Here is a 21,906-nt window from a genome sequence, read left to right as displayed (position 1 = left end):
CATGCTGGAAAATATCTGAATTTATGTGAACTTAATGCTAGCACATGTGAACCAGATGAAAGAACCACATATGGCTGAAAGAAAGGTGTTTATATACCTATTGTATTTCCATATAGTGTACATCACTCCTTCATGATGCAGAACACACAATGAACACATGGCTGAAAGTGTGTCCTCGTTTCTCTTTCAGAGCTTCTAGGGAGAGTCCTCAAATCCAAGAGAAGAAGAAATCGACCATCTGGCAGTTGTGAGTTTGTCTGATCCTTGCATTTTCATTCTTGCACATTCTTTTTCCAATGAATGTGTGATCTTTGACAGGTTCTAAAATGTAATAATAAAAAAAAAAAAATACAGTAAAACATGATTTTTTCGGTTGGAACTACATGCTTCCTCTAAACTCATATCATAGCGCCAGTGGTGGGCCAAGTACACAAACCATTTACTTAAGTAAAGTAGAGATACGCTTGGTAAAATGTGACTCCAGTGAAAGTATTTGCCTTCAAATGTACTTAAGTATCCAAAGTACTATGATTTATTATGCCTAAAATGTTCCTATTGTCATTTTTGTCATAAGACTCTTTACTTAATCAACTCAGTTTATTTAAAAAGACTATAATGTTACTCTCAACACAACAATCTATTAATAGAATAATATTAATTAGTCAAACACTGATATTAATTTAAATTATCATGAGCACAAAACCTCAAAACCATCAAAAATCATTATTTAAATAAGTTCACGCTTGTTGTGGCAAGTTTGAGTCTGGAGTTTCTTCCACATTTCTTCCATTAAAAATGTTCTGCTTGCTGTTGAACTGATGCTGAACTGTATGTTGGTGATAAGAAGATACCAACAAGTGCCAATCAAAACAAGTTTCGAAACAGAGCTCGCGCTCGACGCTGATTGGTGGATTGTGCGTGTTTGACCAGTTAAGTTTTTATCCTCATAAATAAAAAGAAACGACTGATTTTGCAAAATGTAGTTGAGTTAAAAGTAAGACATTTGACTTGTAATGTAGTGGTTAGCTCTTACTTCCTCCCTAAAGAGAGCAATGTTTCAGTCCTTCATTCTATCCATTCTATGCTCAACCTCCACCATATAATAGCAAAAATCCACAAATTAACACCAGAGCTGCTAAGATATATATCAGTGAAAACCTACTCGCATGTTTAAAGAAGGAGTTGTTCTTTAAGCAGCTGCCGTGAATCTTTTCTTTGACTTCTTTTCCTCCAGCTTTGCACGACTCTTCAGTACATCATCGAGCCCGCCTCCGGTGAAGCGGCCATACACCAGTGTCAACATCCACTACAGATCCCCCTCTCCTGCAGGCTTTAACCAGAGACGCTCGCACACCATGTGCCAGATCTCCACCTCCAACCGCACACTCGAGTTCTTCCCTGAGGAGTAAGAATGTGCAACAGCACTTACGCATACATACATGTATACAGCTTAGTGCAGGGACACAAATACTACAGGTACATACGCTCCCGAATTGAAATCGGAAACATTTTACACCTCGTAAAGGAAGTTATTCAGCTTGGGAGTTCCTTTTGGGTGGAAATTCGACACGCAAACGAAGACGCTTCATGGTCGGGTATTGAATGTGCATAAGCCTTTACTGTTGATCGTAAGGTAAATCATAGCAGGTTCTAAGACTCAATAAGGCATACATTAATCAAAATAATGGCAATTATAATCAAAAGAATATCACCAAGATCTGTAAAGCGTTCTTAGCGTTTCTTCTTTAAAATCAAAGAAAATCAGAGTCTGCATGTTTTAAAGGAGTAAAACACAGAATGGAAGGGACTGGGATGCATGGCTTCTCCAAGAGTTAGTGTCTAAACGCCAAGATCTTCTGCATTGTAAAATAAATAATAATATAAAAATATTAATATAAAAAGAAAAGAAAAGAAAAAGCAATAAACTAGTCCAGGCTGGTTTATGCTAGGAAATTCTGGACAACCGTCTAGTGTACTTCTGTCATTGCTTGAACATTGTTCAAAAATGTACTAAAAGAGATCAATAATATTCTAGCAACATGACGTGCAACACAATTGACTCAATCATTCATCCAGAGTACAGAATACAATCCTTAATACTTAAATCTTCAAAGCTTCAAGTGCTTTAAAGGTAGTGCTTTAAAAGTAAATTGAAGTCAATTTGGTCGTCTGGGAAAATTGTTTTAAAAGATTCCTATAATCCTAGGCTAAAATCTGTAGTATTTAATCTCTGGTTTGACATGTTCACCGACACCCCATTAACGGCTGTTACGGTTATTAATTTCCACCAATAAAATTCTGGCAGTTTCAGAAGATTTCAGACTCTTTCCTGCAGCGTGACTTTTCCTACACCGGAAACATCTCATTGCGCACTTGAGTTCAAGTTTAGAAATGCTCTGTGAACACTTCATACACAAACACTCTTCCATACATGTTAACATTTATGTATTTCTCTTTGCATATATTCCATATATATTGTATACATGAAGATTTTCTTCTATTAGTGTTTCCTTATCTGGTTTAGAAGATATTTCCAAAGTGCTATGCTGCTCCTTCTGCTGCACAACATATATGTACAAACATCTAATTTATAATATAGACGTTTCCATCCAATGCATGCGTACTCACAGCTGGGCTTCTTCATGCATACGTGTGTGTGTGTGTGTGTGTGTGTGTGTGTGTGTGTGTGTGTGTGTGTGTGTGCAGTTTTATTTTCTTTCAGTCTCACCTCTAACCCTAGATTTTCTTTTCTCTCTCTAACTCTTTTCTCTTTCTCTCTTTCTATCACTTTTGCGTACGCGGCTGGCTGGCTGGCTCACTGACGCTCTTTTGCGGACTGTTTGCTCCCCCTCTGCCTCTCCCTTTCTGTCTTTCTGTTCCGTAGACTGCCCAGTAACGGTGTTGCGTCTCTCCTTAGCGACTCAGCGCTCTCGGTCCGTAGGGAGCAGCGACGCGAGCAGTACCGGCAGGTCCGTGAGCACATGCGCAGGGATGATGGTCTCATGCAGGCCTGTGGCTGGAGCGTTCCACCCCGCTTTAAACAGGTAGCGGTTCTACACCTTTTACATATCTGACCCTCACCTATTCTCCAGCTTCTGAATTATGAAGTGGTAGAGAGAATGAGAATGAGGATATTTCTTTAGGTTTATATGAGTCTTTCCTATTTCTCAGTGTTATTGCAATCACATGCTTTCTGAGTCATGAGAAGCCAGTCATAATATTATTTTATGCACAGCTGACTATGCTCGGAGGACGGCAACAAGTCTCACCCTGGACTATATACGTTCACCTCCATTTTGTAGACCTGTACCCAACACATTTGGTACTGTTGCTCTTGTTGACAAGTAATATTTATAATCACACCCAGAAGAGAAATTTATCCCCCCTATGTTCAGAAGAGTCTCTTGCTCTGGTACATTGTGAATCAAGATCTACATCTGCATTTCTTGTTACAGTTCCATACAAATACATTTAAACAGAATTGGAAAGCATTGGAATTTCAACTCACCATCTAATGAACTTTAATGCTAAAGATTTAATTGGCCTCAAAATTTGGTTGTTTGATAGAAAATTGTCAATAGTATAGTCAATGATAACGTTTCCTTCAAGAAAAACGTACACAAGAATCTTAATGGAATGATGCTTGCTCATATAAAGCAGTTGGGTTGAAAAGATGACAGATTCAGATTACTGGATATGGGAGGGTTGACAGCTTGTGCTAGGCGGTGGGAGTGTGTGTGTGTGTGTGTATCAGGGTTGCCATTGGTGACTGTGTGTCACCGTGGCTCTAACTGTGATCTCCTGCAGACGGGTTCCCAGGCAGACAGCGCTCAGGACGCCGCAGGAAAGAGGCCGCAGGCAAGTCTGCCCGGCAGAGGACTAGCATGCACCTCTCCAATACCCTCTCCCCCCACCCACCCCCACCACCTTCTAAAACTCTGCACCTGAACTGACCCAAACGTTGCCTGGCAGTCAAACCTAACCGAAGCCCTGTCCCTTTTAGGTGTGACAAAGATCCCTTAAGGTTCTTTGATTCGTTTAACAAAGTATGAAGTGAAGTGAGAACACCTCCAGCACATAGCAACGCAATATTGATGCACAAACGATATCTGGCTCAAGATATCTGCCAACCATGAACTACAGATATCAACTCTACAGATACCAACTCGTATCAAAAAACATAAAAAAGTTATTTCAAGATGATAAGCTAATCCGATTCTTACAATTATCAATCGTTTCCAAAGTCTACAACTAAACAGTTGCTATTGGCTGTTTATTTTGTATTACAACTCAGTGTACAGTATTTATTAATCCCTGTTGAGCATGTTTATATGTCTTTAACCTAAATCTGAATCAGGGGTGTCAAACACGTGACCTCCGGGCTGATATCCGTTTTCAATTCAGTTCACCGTGCGAAACAATTCAGGCTCACTACTAGCAATTTCGTTTAACACCAAAAAAAGTGTTTTGTTTGTTCGAGTATACGTGCAGTATATTCAGTATAACTTCATCATTTTGGTTTCCAACACATTTTTTTCTGGGTCCAGTCCACTTGACACTGGACTTTGTATAATGTAGCCCGTGACCTAAAATTAATTTGACACCCCTGCTCTATCTAAAGTTGGTCTTTCACTGTTTTCATTGAATGTCTTTCCTGCTCTCTGTCTGTGTTTCTGTGCCATCTTGAGCCATTAATCCAGGCCATGAGGAGGCTTCCGCCCCAGGCCTTTTCTACATGTGAAGCAGTGCCATGAGCTTCTTTGTGACTGTCCCAACCTTCTTATCTCCTTACAGGTCAACGAGAAGGAGGACAACCGCATGAAAAACGTCCCCGTGCCTGTATACTGCCGCCCTCTAGTGGAGAAAGATCCCAACAGGAAGGTACGCCACATGCGCTATTATTAGATTTGGGGTAAATCTGTACTGTAGGAAAAAACGCAGGATGAATCATCACATCGCATATTTGTGTAGCTGTGGTGTGCTGCCGGAGTGGATTTGACTGGCTGGAGGACGTCCAGTCAAGAGGCAGGAGTGAAGCTATCAGCCAATGGCACCGATCCTCTGACCGGAGAGGATGAGGGGGGAGAGAATAAGAGCGAACACAGCTCTCCAGAGAAGAAGAAGGTATTCAGCAACACACAACAGCCTGACATCTAAGTATAGTAAGATTAGTGATAGTATAAGATATATTTAATTTCCTAGTTTATATAGAATATTTCTATTTGTTTCAAAATAATTTTAAATAGTTATAATTATTAAATGTGATGAACTATACCACAGCACTGTTGATCTGCTTAACACTGGAGAATTACATTTACATTTAGATAGTAAGAAAAGGTGCTTTTTTTACTTGTCACATGTACTTTCTTCGCATATCCCAGCGACGTTCGAAAGCTGAGGTCAGATCGCAGGGTACCCTTGATCAGTAACCCTGAACCGTTGAAGGGCCTTGCTCAAGGGCCCAGCAGTGGCAACTTGCTGGTGCTGGGATTTAACCTCATCTTTTAAGTCCAGTGTGTTAACCACTAAGCTACCACCTCCTCATTGGCTGCAACATCAGCTCTGACACCTGCCATAACAATTCCTATTAAAAGCAAATAAAAATGTGCTGTTACTCAGAGAATAAAAAAAGTGTAACCATATTATTTTTTGTCTGGAGATTTTTCTTTTTCGTCTGGAGAAGTATTTATCATTAATGGAATGAGTCTACTGTCAGCATTCTAACATTCAATAAACAATTTTTCCAGTGAAAAATTCCTGTCTTTATACAGGAACTTGTTTTGCAAATGCTTCCGCAAAACTATATGTAAATACAAACCGATCATTTTGTCATTCTCTAACATAAGTGTGGGCAAACTGCTGTCGTAGAAGAGAAATAAAAGACTTTGGGATATGCCATTAAAAGCAAAATGAACATTAGGGTGGTCAGCGAGCTTTTGCTTTTTTTTTCAGACCATTGCATTATGACATTGATTATTTTCCTATAATGTTTTATTACTTGCATAACCACCACAACAGATTTAGATGGTATTTGATTGGGATATTCTCTATCATATCCATAAAAAACATCAGAGAATGTCATTAAGACTATGCCATATCTTGTATTTTCTATCCAATCTCAGTGTCTTTCTCTCTTTTTTTTCTTACTCTCTCTCAGTTAAAGGAGCTGCATGAGGTAGACTCGATGAGTAGCCGTGTGTGGATCCTGACCAGCACTCATTCAGCCAGTAAAGTGGTCATTATTGATGCCAATCAGCCCGGGTCTCTGGTTGACCAGTTTAATGTGTGTAATGCCCATGTGCTCTGCATCTCCAGTGTTCCAGGTAAGAGCTGCACTCCTCAGCAGTAATGCAGTTGGGCCTTTTTCATGCATTTGTATTGAGTATTTCTCATTTCTTAGAATAACGACCAGTGTTGAAAATCCACTTGTACCACTGCATGGTTGACTACTCAATTCTGACAGGCCAACAAAGTGTTTACTTTTATCCTTTAACAGCGGTGTCAACTAGAGGTCAACTGATTAATTGGTTTTGCTGATTAATCTACAAAGATAGTTGATTGCTGGAGCTATCTGCAAAAATCCACACTGATAGTTTTTCTGGGTTGCGTCTGCTGTCATTATACAGTACGAGAGTGGCCTCTAGAGGCGAATAACTGAAACCACGTGCTGGTTGTTCCATATTTCAGATGCTCATTTAAAACCGTTTTATTCATTTTGGATGTAACTGTTTTTGTTTATTTGGAGTGTTACTTTTTGCTTCGCTTTGAATGCGTCTTTTATTTTCCTCAACATTTATGAATATGATTAATATGTTTATGTTTATTTTATTTTGCACATTTTCATGATTCAGCATTTTTTTATTTTTTTTTTTTTACTATTTTACATGGAGTGTTATATTTGACAATTATTTACAAGGACTTATATAGCCACATCATTTTAGACTAATAATAAGCAGCTAATAAAATTTTTTAAAAAGCTTCACCAAAGCTTCACCATATACATTTCTATGTGCAGCGGCCAGTGAGAGCGATTACCCAGCAGGTGAGATATTTCTGGAGCAGCAGGGTGATGGTGGCTCAGAGGATACTAACAGAGTAGAGGGCATGCTAGCGGGCATCACACTGGTGGGCTGTGCAACCAACTGCAGCGTAGTGCGTAGTAACTGTTCCTCACGCACTGACACCCCAGTGCTGGACAAAGGACAAGGTGAAACCTACTGTACATAATACTCTGTCTGTGAAAGTCTGAAAGATATGTATGTGTATATGTATATGCCAGGTAAGTGCTTTTTTCTTTAATTTAGAGAGATTATTATTTAGCTCATCATATTTCAGCAAATAAACTCAACAGTAATTCTTCTGTCTCCAGGATAAAAAAATAAATAAAAAACGTGGACTGAAATTTGGGGCATGTGTTTTGAAGTTATAGCTTTAAAAGGACTGGCTGCAGGTTTAGAATTAAATTAGTTTTACAGATGAAAAAAACTATTAATATACAGCATATTCATAAAATATTTCGAATCTATTGTCAGCAACTTTGGCCATAGAGGGAGCTAGTTACTAGCTACTGAAAAGTGGTACCTCAGTGATTAAGGCTCTGGGTTACTGAGCGGATGGTCAGGGGGTCAAGCCCTGGAAAAGTAACATGAAAGATTAAAATAATATAGAAATAAAATCAACATGGAACTAAATAGGCTTGATTTGTGTGTATATGTGTGTGTGTGTAGCACCTGCAGCTCCGGTGTGCAGTCGGCTGGCAGTGTCTCAGTCAGCAGAGGAAGCCACTGAAGCCATGGAAGTGTCGGAGGAGGCGGGGCCAAGTGAGGGAGGAGAGAGCTCCGCCTCTTCTGTAACGTTCACTGAACATGTCTTTACAGACAATTCACACAGGTAACACGTGCATGCTTACTCACACACACACAAACACACACAAACACACACACACACACACACACACACACACACACACACACACACACACACACACACACACACACACACACACACATACACCACAACAGTCTAATAAAGACTAATAGACAAATATAAAGCAGATTGCAGAGTGATTTAAGAGCATTGCCTCACATTGTCATTGATTGAATTGAGGCAGCACAGCATCCTACAAATTATCACGGAAAGTTTCAGTAGCCATGGCAACATGCCTAGAAATGGTGTCGTCTCCATTTCAGTCGTGTGGTAATTATGTACACAAGGGAAACTGAACAAATCATTCGGATCTTTGTGATGTAATGTGAGATATAATATTGTGTAAAATGTGTCTGATTTATGTTTAGTGAAGGTGGTGGGGCTAAAGAGGAAGTGACATCAGCACCCAAAGGGTCTGAAAACGGAGGAGATGAACGGGATGGAACCAGTGCCGCACCCACCATGTGGCTTGGAGCCCAGAACGGCTGGTGAGTATCGGATGTGCACAGTGGTGGATGAAGAACACAAACCAAACCAAATGCTCCGTTTAAACTTTCACTTAAGTAAAAGCACAAAAGTATTTGCCTTCAAATGTACTTAAGTATCCAAAATACTATGATTTACTATGGCTATAATGTTCCTATTATCATTTTTGTCACAAGTGTGAAAAGAATCTAATGTTACTCTTAGTACAACAAGCTATTAATAGAATGATATTAATGAGTCAAACACTGATATGAATTTAAATTATTATGAGCACAAAACCCTCTTTTTAACTACTTCAAAAAAAATCACGCAAATGAGGCCACGGGTGTTGTGACAAGTTTGAGTCTGGTGTTTCTAACGAATTACATTTTCTTTACAGTTACAGTTCACCACTGTATGTGCATTAGTATATATAATTACACACACACACACACACACACACACACACACACACACACACACACACACACACACACAAGCCTCTCAAAGATTGTTACTCACACGTCTCTGTACCCTCGATCCTCAGGCTGTATGTGCATTCTGCAGTGGCAAACTGGAAGAAGTGCCTCCACTCCATCAAACTCAAAGACTCTGTCCTCAGTCTAGTGTAAGTAAAGTCCCAATGAACGGTGCTTTCATAAAGACATGCATTATACTGACAGGTTTGTTAATGTATGTGTATCTTCGCTCTTTTTCTCCCGGTCAGGCATGTTAAAGGAAGGGTGTTGGTGGCACTGGCAGATGGAACTCTTGCCATTTTTCACAGAGCTGAAGGTTCATGGGTTTTTTTTTTTATGATCTGTCTTTTAAACAACGTTTTATTACCGGCGAAGTAGCACAAGAGTCTGATTTAAAACAGGGGTGCCAACATTTACAGATTAGCTGTAGTGTTTGATGACATATGATTTCTGTGGACGGTGATATAGGAGAAGCTTTAAAGGGACACCTTTCTGCTTTCTTTTCAAATAAATGTGATTATTGCAGGAATTCACTATAAGAATATAAAAAAAAACACCTTTGTGGATGCAGGATTTGTTATCGTTCAGTTTGCACCTACTTTTAGGCAAATATTGAGGCAAACTCTCAGCTGTGAATTCTCAAACCAACAATTTGAATGATTATTTTGCCCTTTTGCCTTAATTAACACTTATTCTAGTTTGGAAACAATTGTATACTCACATTAAATCACATTTCTGTAAACTGCAATTCATATCAGCTCAACCTATTCACGTGTTATCATTTACGCTGGTATCATGTGCAGTGCCCTCCACTGATATTGGCATCCTCAGAATATATATATATATATACAGTGAGGAAAATAAGTATTTGAACACCCTGTTATTTTGCAAGATCTCCCACTTAGAAATCATGGAGGGGCCTGAAATTGTCATCGTAGGTGCATGTCCACTGTGAGAGACATAATTAAAAAAAAAAAAATCCAGAAATCACAATATATGATTTTTAAACTATTTATTTGTATGATACAGCTGCAAATAAGTATTTGAACACCTGTCTATCAGCTAGAATTCTGACCCTCGAAGACCTGTTAGTCTGCCTTTAAAATGTCGACCTACACTACATTTATTATCCTAAATTAGATGCACCTGTTTGAGGTCGTTAGCTGCATAAAGACACCTGTCCACCCTATACAATCAGTGAGAATCCAACTACTAACATGGCCAAGACCAGAGAGCTGTCCAAAGACACTAGAGACAAAATTGTACACCTCCACAAGGCTGGAAAGGGCTACGGGGAAATTGCCAAGCAGCTTGGTGAAAAAAGGTCCACTGTTGGAGCAATCATTAGAAAATGGAAGAAGCTAAACATGACTGTCAATCACCCTCGGACTGGGGCTCCATGCAAGATCTCACCTCGTGGGGTCTCAATGATCCTAAGGAAGGTGAGAAATCAGCCCAGAACTACACGGGAGGAGCTGGTCAATGACCTGAAAAGAGCTGGGACCACCGTTTCCAAGGTTACTGTTGGTAATACACTAAGACGTCATGGTTTGAAATCATGCATGGCACAGAAGGTTCCCTTGCTTAAACCAGCACATGTCCAGGCACGTCTTAAGTTTGCCAGTGACCATTTGGATGATCCAGAGGAGTCATGGGAGAAAGTCATGTGGTCAGATGAGACCAAAATATAACTTTTGGGTCATAATTCCACTAAACGTGTTTGGAGGAAGAAAAATGATGAGTACCATCCCAAGAACACCATCCCTACTGTGAAGCATGGGGGTGGTAGCATCATGCTTTGGGGGTGTTTTTCTGCACATGGGACAGGGCGACTGCACTGTATTAAGGAGAGGATGACCGGGGCCATGTATTGCGAGATTTTGGGGAACCGCCTCCTTCCCTCAGTTAGAGCATTGAAGATGGGTCGAGGCTGGGTCTTCCAACATGACAATGACCCAAAGCACACAGCCAGGATAAGCAAGGAGTGGCTCTGTAAGAAGCATATCAAGGTTCTGGCGTGGCCTAGCCAGTCTCCAGACCTAAACCCAATAGAGAATCTTTTTGGAGGGAGCTCAAACTCCCTGTTTCTCAGCGACAGGCCAGAAACCTGACTGATCTAGAGAAGATCTGTGTGGAAGAGTGGGCCAAAATCCCTCCTGCAGTGTGTGCAAACCTGGTGAAAAACTACAGGAAACGTTTGACCTCTGTAATTGCAAACAAAGGCTCCTGTACCAAATATTAACATTGACTTTCTCAGGTGTTCAAATACTTATTTGCAGCTGCACCATACAAATAAATATTTAAAAAAATCATACATTGTGATTTCTGGATTTTTTTTTTTAGATTATGTCTCTCACAGTGGACATGCACCTACGATGACAATTTCAGACTCCTCCATGATTTCTAAGTGGGAGAACTTGCAAAATAGCAGGGTGTTCAAATACTTATTTTCCTCACTGTATATATATATATATATATATATATATATATATATATATATATATATATATATATATATATATATATATATATATATATATATATATATATATACACAGTAAAACCTCGATACTCGCAACCTTGACACTCGCAAGCTCGATAGTTTGCGACTTTTCGTTTAGAACCGGACTAAGTGTAAATTGCGGAAAATCTGAGTGTTTAAAATTATGCATGTAGAGAAGTAAATAAAACATTTGACAAGTCATTCACAATTTTTGTTGAGTTTACAGTACATGTATAATTCCCCTTGATAAAGGAACCATCAAAAGGATAGAGTCAAAACCTCGCGATTTTGTTTTTTACTCACGAGGGGTCTTAGAACGTAACCCCCGTGAGTGTCGAGGTTGCACTGTATGTGTGTATGTATATGTAGATAGATAACTTACTTTAAATTACTTACAACTGATTCTCAGCCACTTTTGAAGCCTCTTACACCCAGAGTTCCAAATAAAATCATCAAAACCTGGGCTTGAGATTTTATTAAAGGACATAAGAGTTGTATATATAAGTTTCATAGCACACTGGTTGATAAGAGTGTACCTGTGTATGCTTGTGATCCACACACAGACCGTCAGTGGGATCTGTCTAACTATCACCTGATGGACCTGGGTCGCCCTCATCACTCTATCCGCTGCATGGCTGTAGTGCACGACAAGGTCTGGTGTGGCTACAAGAACAAAATCCACGTCATCCAGCCAAAAAGCATGCAGATCGAGGTAACCTCAACCCTTCTGTTTCCTTAAATGAATAAAAAAAATGGTTTTAATATTATATAACACATTATATAAAACAGATGATGTTTTCCTGATATCAAGGTCGAATAAAAAGAATCGTTGGCGTACATTCGATTTCCAGTTGCAGAGTTTTTAGCAAAACTTTTAAATAATTGCTTATTAATGAAAAAAAATTTATCAATCTATGAAGAGTTAACTTATTTTATTACATCTTTTAACGCAGGTATTTTATTGACATTGTATTTGGTTTGAATAGTGTTTCATTATTTTAAACTGTTGTTAATAAAATAAGGTGCCTATAAATAAAATGTACTACTACTATTATCATTATTATTATTATTGATCTTGAGGATAATAGGACATAAATTATGCAGATTATAGTATTACAGAGAACAAGTCTTGAACACCTTCCTGTGGTGGAAAATGTAAAGAGACAAATTTACCTTTGACTGTTGTAAAGCAGAAACAACGGTAACTTATTTAAAAAATGTTAAATAAACATCTCCGTACAGAAAACTTCGCCCAATCACCAACCATACGTAATTCTTTGTTAATTAACAGACAGGTTTAATCCGAATATCAGCACGCCTGTAATCTGGCATAAGGCTGCTTGTAATCCCACCTGTGTAAAGATTTAGTACAAAAGTACGAGGAAGTAACTGACATTAAATGCAGTATTATTTTCGCTCTGAATGAAACATAACTTACATTGGAAACATAGAGACCGTAACAAACCACTGGTCCTTTGCAATTCCTCTACGTTCATCTCATTCTTTCTTTCCTTCCTTTCTTCCTTCTTTTTATATCTCCATTTTCACTTTTTCATTCCGCTTTGCAGAAATCGTTTGACGCTCATCCTCGCAGGGAGAGCCAGGTCCGACAGCTCGCCTGGATCGGAGATGGCGTCTGGGTGTCCATCCGTTTGGACTCCACACTGCGACTGTACCACGCGCTTACACACCAGCACCTTCAGGATGTGGACATCGAACCCTATGTCAGCAAGATGCTTGGTAACCATGTTCTCTCTCCCTCGTTTAAATGACTGAATATCGTCCTTTTTTTCGAGGTGGTATCAAAAAGCTTTGAGACTGATGGTGTTAACTGGTGCTATTCTGATTATTCTGTGCGGTTCAAGACCGGCAGAACATCACTGGAAGACGACTAGAGATCAGGAAGACCTTCAACAAGCTAAACTCGTGAAAAAGTATTCGGCAACTTGTGCATGATGACGGTCGGAGAACGAGCCGCATGATCTCCACAACCACCTTACTCGCCAGATCTGGCTGCTGTGGACTTTGCCCTCTTCCCAAAGGTGAAGATCCGGCTCAAAGGTCGCTGTTTTGACACCATTGCGAAGATCCAGTGCAAATCGCAGAAGAAAGGTGCTTGAGGCGCTTCGAAAAGATTTCCAGAACCTATTCGAGAAATGCCATAAACTCTGGGAGCGCTGTAATTGCTGTGCAAGGGGGCTCTTTTGAAGTTGATGGTGTATAAACATAGATCAATGTAGTACTTTCTTGTAAACAGAGCAAGTCTCAAAGCTTTTTGATACCACCTCGTATGTTTGGGTTATAGAGAGCAATTTGAGTTGGCAGTATTGTTGGTTCCTCTCAAGGTTTCTCTCAAGGTTTCTTCCTCATACTATCTTTCATTGCAGTCACCACTGGCTCACTTATTAGAGACAAACTTACTATTATAAGTAACAAACATACATTTTATTACCGCTTTATCTGTGTAAAGCTGCTTTGAGACAATGTCCATTGTTGAAAGCGTTACACAAATAAAAATGATTTGGATTAAATTGAACAGTATTCAGATGTGCTGCAACTGATCTCTCGGCTTTAATGAACAGGTACAGGGAAGTTGGGTTTCTCATTTGTTCGGATAACAGCCCTTCTGATCGGAGGGAACCGACTGTGGGTAGGAACAGGAAATGGCGTCATCATCTCCATCCCTCTGACTGAGAGTAAGTACGAATCGAGATGAGCACAATTTGCTCGGCCACTGATGTAAACCATTTGTCTGTTATAACTTCTTTCAACACTCTGTAATTCTTATGACGTCTTTCTCCATTTCTTTTCTGCCAACCCTACTCCTATATCTGCATTTACTTTTTTTTTACTTTTTACCCCCTCCCCCCCCCTGCCTGCATCCTTGCTTTTGTCTGATGGATGTTTGCTCTGGTGCCCCTACCTTCCTTTGTCCCTTTTTTAATCCCTGTAGCTGTAGTCCTACATCGGGGACAACTACTTGGCCTGAGAGGTAAGTTTAGAGCTATCTGTGGCCCTTTAATAATCCTGTCACTTTTTTACATCTTCCATCTCCTTTCCCCGTTTACATTCTTCAACTCATTTCATTCATATAAGTTGCTCCTTCTGGTTTATCATCATTTGCAGTAGAACCCTGCTGCATGGCTGAAGGTATTTTTTTTTGTTGTTTTTGTTTTTTTTGTCATAAATGCAATCCTGTGGATTATAGTGTGTACATGCATATACACACACACTATATGGACAAATGTATTAGGACTCCTGATTTTTTCCAGCCATATGAGGTTCTTCCCCAAACTAACAACAAAAATTTTGAGGCACAAAATGAGTCTTTGGATGCAGTAGAATAAAATATTCCCTCCACTTAAATTAGAAACATGTTCCAGCATGACCCTGTACACAAAGATCGTTTTTCTTTTATGGGCTGGATTAGAAAGCCCAAATATCCACAAGCACGCTCCAAAATCTAGTGAAGCATCTTCCCAGAAGAGTGAAGGTTATTATAACAACAAATGTGTAACGGGATGTTCAAAAAGCACATACGAATCTTGTGGTCAGGTGTCCACAAACTTATAGTGCCATATAGTGTATATATGCGTGCATGTATTTTTTTTTTCCGTCAATCAGTTTTCTGTGGAGAATCTCCACTTTGAACTCTCTTTTGTTTTATTTGATTCTAATGCTTCTTTCATGTGCTCTCTGGAGAGCCTGGATGGCTGATTGCTTTTTTCATTTAAAGGTGAAGTTTGTAATTTTTTTTTTAAATGTGTTCCTCAACGTGTAATAAAGTCAAAGATCTCACTTGTTTAAAGGCTTTTGTTTAATTCGCTTTTGACCTCGAAACTCTGCTCTTCTACTTCTTTCCACGGGGGCATACTTAGTTTTAGAAGAGTGATGGCTCGGCAAAACAATCTTGTGATTCGGTTCACCTTCCCGACAACAGAGGGGTCTAAAATTACAAACTGCTCCTTTAGGCTGTTATTTCTCATCGGTCAGTTTGATGTTGCTAATAGATGTCTTGTGATTTGTTTTCAGCAAACAAGGTATCCCCAACATCTTCAGGAGGCGTGATCCATGTATACGCTGATGACAGCAACTCGGACAAAGGCAACGGTAGTTTCATCCCGTACTGTTCCATGGCCCAGGCTCAGCTCTGCTTCCATGGTCACCGGGATGCAGTCAAATTTTTCGTGTCAGTGCCAGGTATGAGCTGACCTCCCCATTCTATTAACTTCTTTCCAGAAGAAGGAATTAATCATTTGTAACTTGTAGGAGCTTTTTAACTTATGGCTGTTTGAATTTCTTCCCCCCAGGAAATGTACTGGCAACCCTAAACGGCAGTGTCTTGGACAGTCCATCCGAGTCTCAGGGTTCTTCAGCCCCAGCGGAGACAGAAGCTCAGTGTGTTCAGAATGTGTTGGTCCTCAGTGGAGGAGAAGGTTACATTGATTTCCGCATAGGTAAGGAACACTGACACATGGACAGAGGTACAGATTAAAGGAGACTGTGTATGTTCTCAGAGTATTTAAAATAAACTTAATTCATTACTGCACTTTACTGATGTATCTCCATTTGCAGAGACTTTTACTTTAACTTCACTATGAAATCAGACATAATTTTTTTTTGTTGAGAGGATACAAACATAACTGGTCAAACACGCAGCAATCCACCAATCAGTGTCGAGCGCGCGCTCTGTTTCGAACCTGTTTTGATTGGCGCTTGTTGGTATCAACTTATCACAAACATACAGTTCAGCATCAGTTCAACGCAAGCAGAACATTTTGAGAGGAAGAAATAATGGAAGAAACTCTTGACTTGAACTTGGTGGGTTTTTTGGGCTCATGATCATTGTTTGAATCATTAATATAATTTTCTTAATAGATCGGTGTGCTGAGTGTAACATCAGAGTCGTTTCACATAAACTAAGTTGATTAAACAACAGTCATGATAAAAGAACCATTATAGCCATAATAAATCTCAGTACTTTGGATACTTAAATACATTTGAAGGCAAGTACTTTTACTCAAGTGAAGGTTTAAAAGGAGCACTTTTCCCGAAGTGATATTTTCTCTGGTGTATGTCTACTTTAACTCAAGTGCATGGTTCGTCCACCACTGGTCTCCAGTATAAAGCAGTTACAAAGACAAATAAACGAATGAATGAATAATAAAATGAACAATAGACTGTATATACTAAACCTATAGTGTGATTTGAACTGTAATACTCATTACTGATCTATAATTTGGTTCTGGTCATTTTTATTCCAGGTGACGGTGAGGATGATGAGACTGAGGAAGCAGATGGTGAAGCCCCTCAGATTAAGCCGACGCTCTCTAAAGCCGAGAGGAGCCATATCATTGTTTGGCAGGTGTCCTATGTCCCCGAGTAATGCTATCAGACACTTTATGCCTGCGGTCCCCATCTTGTAACTTTGGCCCCAAATATCTCTTTATGAAACCTTGTGTATTCCTAACAATGCCCCTTAAATTCTGTATGTAAGCTTTGTAATGACCCCCTAAAGCCTGTATTTACAATCCCTAAATTGTAACTATCCCCTGTATGTTGGCTGATTTGCCCCTGTGATTGCCCTCGACTCCAATGCAAACCCAAGACTCTGCAACATCTCGCAGCTGAACGCCAATTATAAATGCATTCGATACTTTTGTCAGAATAACCCCCTTTTCCCCCCAAATGTATAAACATGCTCTTGCTATTCTTACCTGTCCACCAGCTCACTGAATCATTAACCTTATTCCCGAATGGAATAAGAATAGGGAGCTGTGATTGGTTAAAAGGGTTTGCAGAGATCTTTGGTTTGTATGATCCTGATTTACGAATTTGTTTATATGATTATATGTAATAAGGAGGATGGCTGGGGGCGGGGACGCAAGCGATGTGTACAAAGGTGTAAATATCGAGGCTCGGTACATACAACGTAGTGCCATGTTAGGAGTGGAATTGAAAGGGAGAGAACTGATGGTATAGGAAATTGAAGTGACAAGATAAGATGAAGCACAGTCGAAGAAGACCTGCTTCAAATATTTCAAATGAAATGTCACAGCTGATAAGTTCAATCAAATCCACAGTTTGTTGAATTTAATTACATTGGCTAAAAACACCACCAGAAATGAACGTACAGAAAGTAATATATATCCATCAGGTAGGCTGTAAGCTGTTTTTATCTTTAAAGTTAACCGGATTTATGGGTCGCACGCACACGTCGGGGGTCTATGATTGGCTGCTGATTTGACGGACGGTTATGGAATGACAGATTGATCCTCTGTATGTAACAATATATGTTCTACTGTGTGGTTATATATTAAATATTAAACATATTCGTGCTCTGGAAAGATTTACTTGTCTGATCTCATTTTCCCTTTACATACATTACATTTTTTTTATTGCCTGGTTTATTTCCTTTTTAATGTTTATTAGGTTATGGCTTAGAACAGTATTTTCATGCCCCGCCTTTTTCCACGACAAAGATCGAAGTTTTTGGATTACAGCTCATGCGCTGTTGTGTAACGTACATATAAAGTGAATGGCTTTAAAAAAGGCTTTTATTTCGTGACAAAGTGTGTCGATCAGCAGAGCACAAGAAACAGCTAAACATGAAGTACAGAAATTATGAAGGTGCCAAAACTACAGTGTAAACAACAGCACAAGAGTTAGAGCCTTTTGGCATTACGGTCACTTATACAGTACAGTACGTACGCTTCAGCTCCCACAAGAGGCCCTGTGTGAGTAAATGATGCTGGTGCTTTCCGTTTCTTTAGTGTTTTGTGTGTGTGTATAGCTTTTATAAATAAAGTTGCTGGAGTGGTTTATGCCTCATGTACACAAAAAACTTTCTTCTGAGATGGTTGGAACCGCAGCATTTTGGAACAGGGTTGTACAGTATATTCTCCATTGCTTATATACCAGATCGTTTGTTTTTGGGCTTAAAATTGCAGGTCAAAAGGTGAATTCTTGATGAGAAGCTATATTTGGTATACACTGAGTAAAACATTTTTATTATTATTATTTACTGTGGCCAGGACATAAATGATAATGTATGAAATGTCAATATAAATCCAAATACATATACAATGCAAGCTATCTAATGACAATAAGGGCCTCATGAAGGATCAGAAGGTACATATTTTTTGTTCGTTTTTTATGCCCCTGCCCAAGAAAACATGCAAAAAATACAGGACCTCAGAAGATACCTAAATTGTACATTTTGAACAATGCAAACAAATGCAAGCAAAGGTAACAGCATGTGTTTTTTTATACTACTAATCTTTTTTTTTTGCTTATCAAATATCAATAAGGCTAATATTTAGCTATAAGTGCTTTGCTGTGCCACCAACCGGACGTGCTGGCGTTTCTTCAGAGAAATTCAAGCTTTTGTACCAATTCTGTGGAATTGTACTTCAGGTAACTATTTAGTATTGCTAGACAACATCAGGCCACAACGCTGGATGTAAGTGTGTTGATGTATAAGGAGGGCATCATACGTAGATCCAGTGCTCAGTGCTCTCTTCCCAGCACACCAGCTCATGCTCCCTGAACCACAGGGAGATTTCTCTTTGAGCACTTTCCACTGAATCACTGCCATGGATGATGTTCCTGCAAACACAACATATACACCCGTTAATTACGACTAAATGTGTTCTCATAAAAACAGATCAAATCAAAAATGTTGTTTATTTATTCAGTCTAGCACAGTGGTTTATGGTCTAAGGTTTGAGTATAAGATAAGTATACAGTTGTAAAAGACTCATTCAAAATTTATTAGCTATTTACTAGTTAACACATTAATGCCAAGTGATACAAAGCAATGCAGAAATTCCCAGGGAATGAATTAATCTATGGAGCCAGTCAGTAGATTCCTTTTAGGACGTTTCTAATGTAATGTAGACTAATAAAAGGTTGTATGTAGTAACCAGAGGAGTGAGTTATTGTAGTAGTATTAAAAATATTAGCTTTCATTTTGATTTATATTTTGATGTTTAACAGTAGTTTTGTTTCAGTTTGTTCTGATTAAAGCCACATATACATACATAACTACATAACTCGCCAATCCTATTAAGTCTATTAACCCAAATTCTCGCTTTGTCTTAGCATTTTTTAATCGGTTATATCGATTCTTTTATGTCGACGAACCCTAATATCTCGAGCACAAGGGGGGCAAATTTGCCACTTAACGTCGGTTATCTCGATCCGCATGACCAATCGCCGGCTTTTGCCACGTCGCCATCTCACTACCGTATTCCCGCGTATATAAGACGCGTCTTATAGAAAGTTTTACATACCCCTCACCCAGGGTGCATCTTATATACGCGAAAATACGGTAGTGAGACGGCACTGTGCAGCCGCAGAAGAACCCGCGGAAGTGGCGGAAAAATCAAACCTTACAGATGCTACAGGTGTAGGACACTTTTCAGAGCTGTGTGTCAGAGTGAAATGACTCGAGAATTTAATGTTGACACTGGTTAGCTTTTTGCAAAAACGAACTACACCCCGCACGTTTTTTGTGATTTTGTGAGCGATCTTTGTGTTTGCAATGTTGGAGAATATAATAAAGGTTTGTTTTGAGAATCGACGGTGGTTTGTATTGTATACTGCTAAATCTCTCCAGTTAGTTGGTGCACTTCTGCCTTTTGTTGTTAACAAACAAGTATGTACATTTTTATAGCATGCCTTCATCAAACAAATCGCGGCAACGCTGTTGTGTAAAAAAACCTCCAAAAACACGTGCATGCACATTCTCATTTATTAACGCACATCATGTACATAAAGAAATTTCAAGCACGTTAATATACTGCCGCCATATTTGATTTCGTTTATCTCGATCATCGGTTATCTTGACGCTTTTTGGCGTCCCCTAGGCCCTTGACATAACCGGGTTCCACTGTATACACTTACCATAAAAAGACAAATTTGCTTTAATAAGTATATCTTGGATACACTTTAAAAAATGGAAAGAATCTTGTCAATTTTAAAGCCCCAGGAATGTTTCTATTGTTGCTGATTACCATTAACTTACTTTTATCTGAAAAGCATAAACGTTATCAAGTTAAATGAAGTAATAAATCAATCAAACTTTAATTGGGCGTTGGCTTCCTGTTGTGTATTGAGGGTGGACATTATTATCAGTTTACCTATTTTTTGGTCAGTCCATGAATTTTTTTATTATTATTAATTGTCTTTTTTAATGATAATAACTGCATTGTGCTGCAGTTTATTTAAAAATGACTGTTGGTATTTGCACATGCACATAATACAGAATTGATCTTCTCAGCATCCTAATTAATCAGGCTTATAAAAAATAGATGACGTGACAGGCAGATGCATTAACACCAACACTGCTGACTTCTACCTCAGCAGCCAACTGAGACTGATCTGCCCTGCCCTGACATGCAATCTGGTGATTTGTCCACTACTGTAGTGTCTAGTTTTGCTACCCTATTCTATCTGCTACACTGATGTAATTAAGAGACAATGTGACTGACCGTCCCACTTCCACACAATAATCTCCTCGGATGGTTCCTGGAAGCGAGTCGGCGGGGTTTGTCTCTCCAAGCATCTTTCTGGAGGTTTTCACCACATCCAGCCCTTGCCAAACCTGTGTGAGATGTAACAGCTCGTTGACCAAACAAATGTTAAACAAATTTCAACTCCAGTGGTAGATGGACGTGTGTCTCTTACCATCGCTACAATAGGACCAGAGCTCATGTATTTCACAAGGCCTTTGTAGAAAGGCTTCTCTCTCAATTCCAAGTAATGCTCTTTCAATTGCTCCTCGGAAGCCTAAACAACCATAAAAACACACAAACACAAAAGGTAAGGTTTGTAATCGGGTACACAAAGTTTTTCTTCATGACAGGTCGATCCAGATGTTAAAATTTTTTTTACAAATACAATTATCATCACATCCTAAGAATAGAAGCAAATGTGATTGTATAAAATAAAAACTACACCAAATTATTCTACAAATTAGTACAAATAGTTCAAGGTTACTGAGGAGCAAGTACAGCAGAGTCAATGCAGAAAATATATTGGTTTATATAATTAGTTTTAATTAATGCTTATTAAAGTGTTTAATGCAAAGACCCCCTCTGTAAAATGCAAATTAACTTATAAAAGCTCAAACTGCAAGCTGCAACATGATACTCTATCATGAACATTTTTAACGTACACTTTGTGTGTAAACACGGTTACGGTTCAGGGTTTCTCATACCTGCAGGAACTTGAGGCCGACCAGTTTAAAGCCTTTTCTCTCAAAGCGGCGGATGATTTCTCCCACTAGCTTCCTCTGGACACCGTCTGGTTTGATGGCGATGAAAGTGCGCTCGTTCACACCCGTCCATCCTGCAAATTCACACGCCAGACGCACATTTCATCAACATCGAGATAATAATCGAATGCTGTGTTTCAAGGAGTGGCCCAGGAGCATGTAAGGATCTGTGAAGCACAGCCATGGGATCGGTGTTTCACATGTAAAGTAATTACACCTAAAGCTGCATCTGTCTCCATGTTATAACTATTAGT

The 21,906-nt window shown here is 39.2% G+C and overlaps 2 protein-coding genes across 16 annotated transcripts in view; one reads left to right on the top strand and one right to left on the bottom strand.

The window, feature by feature from the left end:
* Nucleotides 1-17,720, top strand: part of mapk8ip3 (mitogen-activated protein kinase 8 interacting protein 3) — a 46,964-nt gene extending 29,244 nt beyond the window's left edge. For 3 of the 15 annotated variants that reach the window (XM_083567313.1, XM_083567307.1, XM_083567311.1), the window contains 19 exons: nucleotides 191-247; nucleotides 1,235-1,405; nucleotides 2,918-3,044; nucleotides 3,808-3,858; nucleotides 4,795-4,881; nucleotides 4,972-5,124; nucleotides 6,158-6,323; nucleotides 7,016-7,207; nucleotides 7,728-7,890; nucleotides 8,295-8,414; nucleotides 8,939-9,019; nucleotides 9,119-9,186; nucleotides 11,937-12,085; nucleotides 12,942-13,113; nucleotides 13,956-14,069; nucleotides 14,327-14,365; nucleotides 15,406-15,573; nucleotides 15,684-15,830; nucleotides 16,638-17,720. In XM_083567313.1, the coding sequence (XP_083423439.1) occupies nucleotides 191-247; nucleotides 1,235-1,405; nucleotides 2,918-3,044; nucleotides 3,808-3,858; nucleotides 4,795-4,881; nucleotides 4,972-5,124; nucleotides 6,158-6,323; nucleotides 7,016-7,207; nucleotides 7,728-7,890; nucleotides 8,295-8,414; nucleotides 8,939-9,019; nucleotides 9,119-9,186; nucleotides 11,937-12,085; nucleotides 12,942-13,113; nucleotides 13,956-14,069; nucleotides 14,327-14,365; nucleotides 15,406-15,573; nucleotides 15,684-15,830; nucleotides 16,638-16,759 (2,347 nt within the window). In that variant the 3' untranslated portion in view covers nucleotides 16,760-17,720. Of the gene's footprint in view, nucleotides 1-190; nucleotides 248-1,234; nucleotides 1,406-2,884; nucleotides 3,045-3,807; nucleotides 3,859-4,794; nucleotides 4,882-4,971; nucleotides 5,125-6,157; nucleotides 6,324-7,015; nucleotides 7,208-7,727; nucleotides 7,891-8,294; nucleotides 8,415-8,938; nucleotides 9,020-9,118; nucleotides 9,187-11,936; nucleotides 12,086-12,941; nucleotides 13,114-13,955; nucleotides 14,070-14,326; nucleotides 14,366-15,405; nucleotides 15,574-15,683; nucleotides 15,831-16,637 lie in introns of all 15 variants that reach the window. The other 12 variants (XM_083567305.1, XM_083567316.1, XM_083567312.1 and 9 more) reach the window with 6 other exon arrangements.
* A 192-nt stretch (nucleotides 17,721-17,912) lies between these two features.
* nme3 (NME/NM23 nucleoside diphosphate kinase 3) overlaps nucleotides 17,913-21,906 on the bottom strand; it is an 8,332-nt gene continuing 4,338 nt past the window's right edge. Inside the window, exons 2-5 of the mRNA XM_083567450.1 lie at nucleotides 21,596-21,726; nucleotides 21,064-21,165; nucleotides 20,868-20,980; nucleotides 17,913-18,981 (exon numbers count right to left, since the gene is read on the bottom strand). Of these exons, the coding sequence (XP_083423576.1) occupies nucleotides 18,864-18,981; nucleotides 20,868-20,980; nucleotides 21,064-21,165; nucleotides 21,596-21,726 (464 nt within the window). The 3' untranslated portion in view covers nucleotides 17,913-18,863. The remainder of the gene's footprint in view (nucleotides 18,982-20,867; nucleotides 20,981-21,063; nucleotides 21,166-21,595; nucleotides 21,727-21,906) is intronic.

This window comes from Silurus aristotelis, assembly GCF_946808225.1.
Source record: "Silurus aristotelis genome assembly, chromosome: 17".
Taxonomy (NCBI): Eukaryota; Metazoa; Chordata; class Actinopteri; order Siluriformes; family Siluridae; genus Silurus; species Silurus aristotelis.
This window is presented reverse-complemented; position numbering and strand designations above follow the sequence as displayed.